The sequence below is a fragment of the Phalacrocorax aristotelis genome, chromosome W (genome assembly GCF_949628215.1).
Source record: "Phalacrocorax aristotelis chromosome W, bGulAri2.1, whole genome shotgun sequence".
Lineage (NCBI taxonomy): Eukaryota > Metazoa > Chordata > Aves > Suliformes > Phalacrocoracidae > Phalacrocorax > Phalacrocorax aristotelis.
In genome coordinates this window covers 29,221,900-29,232,453 of record NC_134310.1, presented here as the reverse complement: position 1 = coordinate 29,232,453, position 10,554 = coordinate 29,221,900, and the positions used below count along the sequence as shown (strand labels likewise).

Below are 10,554 nucleotides of genomic sequence, written 5' to 3'. Positions count from 1 at the left end.
GCAGCTCTTGGTCTGTCAGTGGCTTGTGACAGCGACTAGCCCCCCCCTCGCCGCTGGAGGCCTAGGCCGTACCCAGCCGCCGTTGCTATGGTAGCAGTGCAGCGGGACCAGCCCTCCCAGGACTACAAGCCCCATCAGCCCTTGCGGCCCACCACTGCATTGCGCATGCGCGTTCCCCGCTGGTCATGATTGGTCCGGGCCGAAGGAGCCAACAGGAGGCGGTGTTGTTAGGAGGACGGTGTTGTCAGGGCGGGCGGAGGGCGATGGCGGGGCTGGGCCGTCTCTGGCCGCGGGCTGTTGGCGGCAGGTAACGGCGGCCGCCGCCTCCCGGGGAGGGCTGGGGGCGGGCGGAGGGTGGTGTTACCGCGGGGGGGAGGGGGCGAGCAGGCCCTGGGCGGGGGGAGGGACACGGCAGGGGCAGCCCCGTCCCTCAGAGCTGGAAAAAATCCCTTCATTTTCCTGTCAGCGGCAGCACCTGCAGCTCTCTTCTTGCTTCTCTGGTGTTTTTTCTCCTTTTTCCACAGATTTTTTCTACTGCAGCAAGCTGCAGCCTGCCCTTTCCAGGTCCGGACAGCCTCTGTCCTCTCAAGTTCCTTGGAGCTGCCTGTCAGCTGCCATCTCTCCTTCAAGCCCACGGGCATCTGCCCTGGGCCGGTGCCTTTCTGGAACCACCAGCAGATCCGCACAAAAGCACGTGGGAATGAATATCAGCCGAACAACCGCAAGCGCAAACGGACCCACGGCTGGATCAAACGCATCAGCACGCCAGCTGGCATCGAGGTCATCCTCCGGCGCATGCTGAAGGGCAGGAAGTCTCTGACCCACTGAGGGCTCTGCCGGCGAGGCTGATTTGGTGTGGGGCGAGCCAGAACCGAGCCCAAGAGCTGTCACAGCTTCGGGGTGACCCAGCCCAAGCGTCTGTGCTGAGGGAGACTGACCGGCCGCAGCGACCGACTGTCCCCCTCATGCCGGGAGCGCCTGAGGAACACGCTGGCTCGAGGGTGACCTCCGAGGGCTTTGTTTAATGGCTGCTTTTTAAATTATAAAATTATTGCTGCTTTGTATGTGTGATTCAAAGAGAAATGTGAAAACACGAGCTGTTATTAAAGCCCCACGACTCGCCTTGAACTTCCTGCTCTAATTGTTGATGCGGAGCTAACGGGGGGAGGAAAGCTGGCTTGTTCGTAGGGTCACAGCTGCTGGGGAGCCTTCGGAAGGATGGCACGAGCGTGGGATTAGGGCTGAGGGGGCTTTGGGTTTGGTTTACACCAGCAGCGCCTCTGCTCCCCTCCTCCGTCCCCGTGAGGCGCTTCAGTCCTGGTTCTCGGCTGGGGACGGGATGGAGGGGAGGAATGGTCTTCTCCTGGCCACTGGTCTCCCAGCGCCGCTAATTAACTACCTCGTAATTAACGGCGCCTTCATTAAGGAGGGCCACAAGGGAATAGAGGCACGGACTATATTTCCCAGCGTGCCCCGCGGCCGGCGCTACATCCGGGTCCTCCCGCCCTGCGCCACCCCACCCCCCGGGGGCCTTCCGAGCGGGCATTTCCTGCCTCAACCTAACCCGACGTACCTCAGCGCCGCGATGACTGACGGGCATGGTGTCCAATAGGAGGGGAGAGTGGAGCGGCACGGGCCAATAGAAATGCGCGGGGCGGGCGGCGGAGGTTGTGGGTGGGTTGAGGCGCGGCGGCGGGGGAGGGGTGGCTCCTCACGGCTGGCGGCGGCGAAGATGGTAGGTGCTTCGCGCCCCCCGCCCGAAATGGCGGCGCCCCCGGCCCGGGGCTGCGAGGGGACCCTGCTCTGTCGGGCCTCGTCTCTGCCGCCGCCCCGCCGGCCGCACCCCGCTGCCCCACCCAGCCCGGGGAGGAGGAGAAGGGGAGGCCCCGCGGCCGCCTCCGGCCTTGCAGGGCCCGCACCCTCCGGCGTCCCCCGCCCGGGGCCTCGGTGAGGGCGGTGGGGCCGCGGGGGCCCCGGCCGAGGGCTGGGCACTCCGAGGTGGGAGGTACCCCACCCTCCGGGCGGTCCGAGCCGGGGGTGTCCCGCACCCCAAGGCGGGGAGGGCTGTAGCACCCCAAGATGGCGGGGCTCCCCCCCACCAGGGGTGGTAGGGACAGCCTAAGCTGGGGACATGCCCCTTCTCTTGAGGTGGGGGGATCAGGGGGGCTGGTGCACTCCAGGCTCGGGGGTTCCCTCCTTGTAGTGACTGGAGGGGAGGGCTGTGGTATTTCAGGTACGGCTGGAGCGCTCAGTGGGGGGCGCGGGTCCCCCCAGGGCCTGGCGTTTTCCCCACCCTCAGGGATGGGGAGCTGGGGCACTGCCAGGGTGCCGGGTGTTTCTTCCACCCCCAGGGCTGGGGGGGGCAGAATGGGGTTATTGGGGCACCTCCGAGGTGCGGGGTGCTCCCCCACCCCTAGGGAGGGGTGCACTAAGGGGGCTGGGGAGGTTTTTCAATCCTTTCTGTGCCCCCTAAGCAGCAACAGGGACTTGTTCTGGTGTCTGGTGGCAGCTGTTGTAGCCAAAAGGTTTCAGTCTCCCTCCCCCTCTTTGTGGCGACGTAATAATTTTTGGAGGAAGAGGGTTTTCCTTCCGCCCCTCCGCAAGTGCCTTAACTAAGGGGAAAACGGTGGTGTCCCTGAGGTCTCTGTGTATGGACGTACTGTGGCTGAGAGCTGCGAGCTGCGGTGGCCATTCCTAAGCCCGTGTTAGTGGTTTTTCTCTAACCTGTGTCCACATGTCCATGTGCCGTGCTGTGACAGAGCCCTGCTTTCAGTATCTGTGTGCTGGGTCTTGTGTTGCTGAGTGCTGTTACTGCAGTTCTTTTCAAAAGCTGAGAGTGGGGCACATATATATATTTTTTTTTTTTCACCTTTCTGCTTTTAGATGAGGACTATCATCTTCCTAGGAAGCTGAATACCCTTGTTGACACAGGAAAAGTAGATATGTTTTATCTCTACCTTGATTCTGAAATCATAGAAGGAACCAATGTTGTCTTATGAGGTTCCTTAATCGCGCTTGTTATGTTGCTTTTTTTTTTTTGTGTGTGTGTGTGTTTGCCTTTCACCAGAGGAAATGAGACAGCAGCTGGGTTCGGGTGCTGGCTTTCCACTTCCACGCAGGACGCTCCGCCAGCCTCACTAGCTTGGCCAGGGCACGCTTTCCTTAGTTAAAGAGTGGCAGAAGGCATGCAGGGGGGGAACTGTTTCCTCATGTGACGTTTTACGGGAGGTATGACCCGGTGTGCCTTGAGCGATAGGTGCGTAAACATGGCAGTTACCTACTGGGGCTTATTTATCTGGTGCCCTTGGAGCAGATAAGGATCATTGCACCTGGAGTATTGTCTAATTCTGGATATCCAGGAATACGACTCCAAGAAATTCCCCCGAGGGAGCCTTTTTAGTGATCTCTGAGATCATTTCGGCAGCTAGCCACTGAAATGTGCGTGTATCCAGCAGATTATTGTTGTCGGAGGGATAGCCTGTGTCGCTGACAACCAGACTGTTTAGTTGAACTGGTGATGAGTGCTTAACGTGCTGGCTGGAGCCTAGGTTGGAGAAACATCCATCCATCTTGCCTGCTCAGTTGTTTTAGTGTCTGTGTTGTTCTGCTCTGGGTAAGTTCTGGCTCAGCAGTGGGCACTGCTGGCGGGGCTGGAGCTGGTCCACCCAGGTGACTACTGGCCTGAGAAAAGGCAAGGTGGTGGTCGAGAGCCAGGGACACTTGTGGCTGTTAGAGCTGAGGTCTCCAGGTGTGCTCTGAGTAGTAACCTTCCTGCTTGCGAGTCTCTGCTTAGCTGGTGTATACCCTGCTTCAGTTGTTTATATTGTAGAGGGGTGGGGAACCCCCTCCCCTGCACCATTTAAATTGCATTTTGACTGATAATTTTAACAGTATTTTTGCAGCTTGCTGGACATAACTCGCTCTGCTGTAAAAGTCCGTTAAAAGACTGCGGAATCCCTGGTGAGAGCTGTGATCCCGCTTGCCCAGCCTCTTTCCAGGGTAACCTGGGCTCTGCTAGACCAAATCCCCAGCTGGAAAGTAGCAAATAATCTAGCGCAAGGAGCTTGGGGTGAGCTGTAGCTTATTGACAAGGTACTTGAAGTTGTGCGTTCATGAATAAGAGCGGTTATTTTGCATTCTTATAAGTGGTAATAAAACCAAGTAGTTGTCAGGCTTTTGCTGCAATAAAAGAAATCAAGGACATGTCTGTCTCTCTCTGGATTACGCTGGTGTGGTGGAGCGGGTTACGTTGTCATAAAAAGCCTGCAAATTTAATGCAATGGGAAGGTGAGATGCTTTGAAATGTAACGGGATATTTTTAAAGATCCTCAATCCTTCTAAACAGAGTGATGTAATTAGTAATTCTTAAATCTGGGCTATGCAGAGAAAACTGTGTCTGGCTGTGCCTTCAGGAGTCGTTAAAGGGTTCCCCGTCCTTTTCAGCTTGGGAGTCCTCAGGTAGTGTATGTGTTCGCTCATCAGTGCCAACTCTGGAAGTCAGTGAGTCAGATGAACAGTGAAATCCATCGGGGCGGGCCTGGGAAGTGGTGAGCTGAGAGCATGACATGGTCCGAAACCGAGGGCTTCTGTTAGAGCCGGAAGATCCTGCCTTAATTCCTGAGCTCAGCCACGGTATGGACGTTACGCAGATGAGCGAGCGATGGACTCTGCCTTCAGTCACAAGTTCTCCAGGACAGTGAAGGCACAGGGAAATAGTGTTGGTCCTGTGGAGGTTAGGATGGGCAAGAGAAACTTGAAATTTGCTGTTTGAACCCCAAAGTCCAGTATTTTAACAAGATTATTTCTAAAACCAGGCATACGGGAAAGGTTGAATGTGGAAACTAGAGTGTTGGTAGAGTTATTTTTAAGATCAAAAGTATGAATATATTTTCTGGTTTGGTTAATTATAGCTCTTTGTTTTAAATTAAAGATGCAGCGTTAATAAAAATAATGGCTTCTATTTAAATGAAAACAATGTCTTCCAATCCAGCAGTTTTGTGGCAGTAGTGTGCATTTCTTTGTTGCTTCTAAGGCTGGAAATAAATGACTTCTCATCTACTGCTTTACTGTCCTTTTAAAATTGCTTGTAAACAAGGTTATGTACATCCCAGAGTAGAATCCTTTAGTGTTCAGTATAACAGGCTTTGAATCTTTAAGCAAGTATCATTATGATACAGGCAGCGGGTCTAATGACTTCAAAGGGACCACCTCGGGGCCTCTCTCCTCCTCTGGTTATTGCACAGGTGCATTGTATGTTTGTTACCCATTTTCTCTTTAAAGTAGACATTTCTGCACATCTTTTTGTCTGCTGTGAGTAGAGAGTCTCCAAAAGACTTTTAAGCTCAGTTTTCTCCTGACCCTGTAATGTTCTCCTGCCCTCCTTTTTCACTTTGCAGAAGGAAATTCCTGTTTCATGCTGCTGCAGCTTAATTAAACTGGGAGGGCTCCGCAGGGTTCCTGCGGCTGCTTAGCAAATAGCTTTGCTGGCCTGTGTGAGCAACGGTTTTGTTGTGAGTGGTGATCTAACCACTTCCATCAAAACTTGGGATCTTTGGTTTTGATGTGGCGGTAGCCTTGACGCGTGTAGGGATGTGATCCTTCAGAAAAAGAAAAAGTTGGGTCAGGCTGATAAGTGCGATAAGGATTGGGCTTCTGAGGCCACGTGGGCTTTTGTTGCTGCGTGGAACCAGCCTTGGCCTGTGGCAAGGAATGCTAACTGGGAAAGCAAAAGAGCAACTGGTTTGATATGGTGTTATATTCAAGGATTTCAGACATCAGCGTAGCTGTGGCAGAGCTTCTCGTGGGATGTTGTGATTTGTGCTGGTAAATTACTGTGAATTCTGGTCTGCTGCTGTTTGTGTGGTGCAAATCTTCCTTCTGCCAGAGCTCACCCAGTTGGACACATACCTCTTTTTAATCACCTGTATGCCAAAAGGTGTATAACTCACAGCTTTCTCAGTGCATTACTGAACTCTAGAGATATAATGAGCCAAATGCAGAAGCTGGGGGCTGGCTTACTTTACCGAACCCCACCCAAAACTGTTTTTGTATCCAACAACCATCCCACTAGCTGGGACCTGGCAGCGTCCTCTGATTCCTGCACTTGTTTATCTTAACGACCTGCGTGACTCCTTCAGGAATCAGCACAACGCAAACAGCAACCAGAATATTGCTCTTCCCTTCCTCACCTTCTTTTTTTTTTTTTTTTTTGTTTGCATTCTGTGTCTTTTTAGGCAGATTTTTTGAAAGGATTGCCGGTCTACAACAAAAGCAACTTCAGCAGATTCCATGCGGATTCTGTATGTAAAGCATCAGTAAGTATTGCCACATCCTGGTGCTTTGGGGGAAAGTTTTCTTGCACAGCTCAAAGGATGCTAGAGTCAAATACATTTGACATGAGTATTTTGTTTCTTAAAAAACTTGTGTGATCAGAGCTGATGGCTCGTGAGTTGAGGTTGGCAAGGAAAACTTCCTGCCTGCTTTGGTGAGGCATGTGTCATCACATCAGCCAAACCACATCAGTGGTGCTTTCTTTATATATACATTCTTCAGTAACAGTCTTGTGCCCCAAAAAACACATGAAAAAGGGACCACCTTCTTTCTATGTGTGTTTGAAAAAGCTGTAGCTGCAGTGTCATGTGACAGAGCAGAATATCACAGTGCATTTGTAGTCTGTGTTAATGAGGGCCTTTTGGTTTAGCTGCTTAAAAATCCCCTTTTTGCTGTCTTTGGTCTGTAACTGTTCTAATTCTTCTACAGAATAGAAGACCATCGGTATATCTTCCCACGAGAGAATACCCATCTGAACAAAGTAAGTCTGCCCTGCTAAAGTTTGAGCGTTTTAATAACTTTATTCTGTTCTAGTGTTAAAAATCTGGCATATACATAATCTCCCTTATTTTAAACCTCAGATCAGGTGGTACTATTGAACTGTCGGCACAGTGGCTGGCAGTGTATATTGAGTTACTGGGTTTTTGTGCTTTTCCTCTATCCTTATGAAGTGATCGGTGTTCCTGTGTACTGTCCCTTTAATAAAAAGGACCACGCTCAGTATGTGTAGTAACGTGGTGATTACTGGGCTGTTTTAAAAGTCATCTTTAAAATGACCTCCGTATGTTTCTCTCTCTTTTTTTTGGCAGTCATAGTAACAGAAAAGACAAATATCCTTTTGCGTTATTTACATCAGCAGTGGGACAAAAAGGTATGGTCGTGTTTTCTTAATATTAGCATTTTGTCTTGATTTGCTGACTCGGGCTAATCGAGCCGAATATCGATCACAATCAAAATATTGAAGATTAATTAAAAGGAAGTGCAAACTGCACTCCAGCAAGAGATAGTGTAAGGAGGCTCTGTCTCTGCACAACGCTTCTTTAAAAAACAAAAAAACCCCAAACCAACCCAGTAACTTTCTCTTCCCGTTCAATTTAAGGGTCATTAATTCAGTGTTTAGTCTAGAACTTGGGAGACTGCAGCTACATCTCCCACTTACTGCAGTTTTCCTTTGTGACCTTGGCAAATTGGTCTCCCTGTGCCTCAGCATCTCCTTCACGGCCAGGGTAAAGCTGCTCTTTACCTCCCAGGACTGTTAGGAGAAGATGGATGAGATTGTGCAGAATGTGAATGCACTGATGAGGCTGTGTAAGTACCTTGGGTACAAAATCTGAGCTCTCGTATGAGGAAGGCGCAAATTAGCGTCCTCTAGCTATCGTTTGAGAGTCGGGAGCTGGGATACCTGGGTTGGGAGTGTTCGGAAGAAGGTGAGGACTTAGGAGTGGAGACGTCGAAGCGGTGAGTGTAATCACGGGCAGAGCAGGGGTTGCGGAAGAACGTGGGGAGAGGCAAAATGTTGGGGAATGTTGAAGCTGAAAAGGAAGTACTTGTATGTGACAGAAGGCTTTGGGAGATTTTTGGTAAGTTCAGGGACTGACTCAGAGCAGTGGGAAAGAGGATCTTACTCATGTTCATGCAGTATTTTAGATCTATAAATAAATGGGGCCGAGATCGATGGTTGGTGTTTTAGTCCCACCCTCAAATTTGAAGAACAATCTGGAAGGAGCACCTTTTGGCTTTGGGCAAAATCCCCTTCAGTGTTTGTTCCCGTGTGTCATCACGGTGCTATATTCTATCCAAAAACTTTTACAAACAAGTTTGTTCTACCAGCACTAGCTCTCAGCGGAATCTAAGGCTCTGGAGAGTTTCACTGTGGCTTTCTCTGTCCCGACAGAATGCAGCGAAGAAGAGAGATCAAGAGCAAGTGGAAATAGAAGGTGAGAATTCGGCGCCACCACGGAAAATCGCTCGGACAGACAGCCAGGATATGAATGAGGACACTTAAACTCTTGGCTTTCTTCTCTACTACTTTGCAGGCGCTTCCTGTTTTGTCTCAAAGTGTGTAAATTTTGCCCCTTGCCCCCATCTCTCACCCCTTCACTATGCAGCCCAAACCACTTCTGACTTCATAGGAGCCAATGTATTTATTTTTTTTTTTCCTCTCCATTTTTTATTTATGCCGTAAAACTTACGGAGCAGTGGTGGAACGATTCAGTAAATGATGTAGTATAACCTTAGTTCCTCCTTCCTAAAAATATACACTGTCACTTTCACAGGTTTCGTTGAATCTGTTACCTTATCAACCAGATCTAGCTATGGGAGCCTGGGTGGGAGACGTGGGTTACTGCAGAACCCTTCAGTGGCGAAGGCTTTCTGATTCACGTACCTGTTGACATATTACAAGTGGTTTGCTCTTCTTTGGACGTGCCCAGCCGTAAGTGTGGGGCCTCGCTATTTTTCCCAAATCTTCTGAAACTGGCGCTGCACTAAAAAAATACCATGGGTGTCATTTAGGGTTATGTTGATCTTAGCAAACCTGTTGTCGACCTGATATATCAGTTGTATTCTTTTGGCCTGTTCCATAAGGGCCGCTGTCATTTGGCAGCGTACGTTATCTCACGCATCAGTGGTCATGGAGAATTCAAGTGAAAGGTGTGTTGCTTTTGTTGCTCTTAAATTCTAACCGTCTCTTGGTCTTGAACGGACTGATATGTGCAACTTCTCCGTTGGAATAAAAGGGTACTCTTATCCTGTTCTGAGTATTTGATCAACAGTGTATTTAAGCAACGGCTGATGGAACGGAGCTGGGTAGGCACCCTGCAGGCAGCGCTTGGCCAGATCAGTTTGGCAGCACCTCGGCAACTAGATCTAGTTCTGTCTCAACTGCTGGCTCCGAATAATGGTACGTTGTATTTTCCTGCGATATCGGCGTGTCTGCAATGGAGTCCGGGACGTGGAGTTGATCAAAATGTGAGCTTCCATGGTCTCTGGTGAAGACCAATCTCTCTTGGACTGTGACAGTTCAGTGCCTGTTGCCTGTAACCCTTCACTGACTCTTCAATAAGAGCCAAAACGGAGACCTGTAAGTCGTCTAGATGGATTTAGAGGTTCAGAGGCTAAAAGGAAATGAGCATCGTCACCTGAAGGGGACAGGAAAGGTGTAGCTTAGTAATGATGTCTTGTCTGCTTTAACGTAAGACGCTGACTTCACACTGTGTTAGTTTAAATTGTTGCATTTATAGCTGTGTTTTTTCCTTGTTCACAAATCCCGAACACCAATTCAAGAAATCGCACGAACGTTTTTTTCTAGAGATCCTGGATAAGCCTCGTTCTGAGTAGCTGCGGTGGCCCCGAGCTTTGAGGGTTTCTGCTCTCCCCTTCTCCACGGCATCCCCGTCCCACCGGGGGATGCCGTGTGTCCAGCTTTGGGGGCAAAGGGATCCTGAAGGGAGATAAACCATTGCTGACGCCCCGCGTGTTGCAAGGCAGAACCTTAGGAAGAGCAGGGCACAGCTCACGTTGCGTTTCTAAATGTACATTAGGCACCAAGTTTCTGATGCAGTGAGTGGATTTAACTTGACACTGAGTAGTTTAGAACTTTGTACCTGCCTCAAAAAAAAGTTACCTTTTTGCTATGGCAGTAACCTCCAAATTACTGGAACGTCGTTGAAAATGCCAACTGTGTTGGTGAAGATAAAATATACTGGGGTTTCCATGTGATTTACTGGCAAGAGGACTCCTCCCGGAGTTACGCTGTCAAAAAATGCTGTTGTGCAAAGGGCGGGATGTCGACTGAAGATGCCGTGTTAGCGTCCGGCCTCGCGGGCATTGTCTGAAGCTGAAACTAAAGAATCCTTTGAAGAGCTGTGAGACACCAAAAGGGGAAACGAACGTGGAAACGAACGTGCAGCTGGTGGCAAAGCGTGACCAATTTGTGTGTTTAGCAAAGCTTGAGAGCTGCAGCCTTGCAGTGATGTTTGTACAGTGCTTCAAAGTTGTAAAATGCTGTATAATTCTTGATTGGTATGGCAAGGTTTGAGCTTTGCTGACTTCTCTGCTAGACAGAGTGATGTACTATTAAAGAGAGTTGGCAGTTCCTTCCTGTTGTAAACCCCCGTCTTTGTTCCCTCCGTGTCTTTTAAGAGTGATCTTGTTGGTTATGGGAGCCTTTGAAATATTTCAGATGTTGTTAGGAGGTTAAAGAAAGTTGCCTTTTTAGAGTAG

The 10,554-nt window shown here is 50.0% G+C and overlaps 2 protein-coding genes across 2 annotated transcripts; both read left to right on the top strand.

Annotated features, from left to right (window-relative positions):
- Positions 1-183: 183 nt before the first annotated feature.
- MRPL34 (mitochondrial ribosomal protein L34) lies at positions 184-1,128 on the top strand. The gene is made up of 2 exons (XM_075076695.1): positions 184-307; positions 525-1,128. Exons 1-2 carry the CDS (start codon positions 186-188, stop codon positions 826-828), a joined length of 426 nt encoding a protein of 141 aa, XP_074932796.1. The 5' UTR covers positions 184-185; the 3' UTR covers positions 829-1,128.
- Positions 1,129-1,587: 459 nt separating this feature from the next.
- DDA1 (DET1 and DDB1 associated 1) lies at positions 1,588-10,427 on the top strand. The gene is made up of 5 exons (XM_075078076.1): positions 1,588-1,735; positions 6,234-6,314; positions 6,760-6,811; positions 7,140-7,201; positions 8,225-10,427. Exons 1-5 carry the CDS (start codon positions 1,646-1,648, stop codon positions 8,333-8,335), a joined length of 396 nt encoding a protein of 131 aa, XP_074934177.1. The 5' UTR covers positions 1,588-1,645; the 3' UTR covers positions 8,336-10,427.
- Positions 10,428-10,554: the final 127 nt, after the last annotated feature.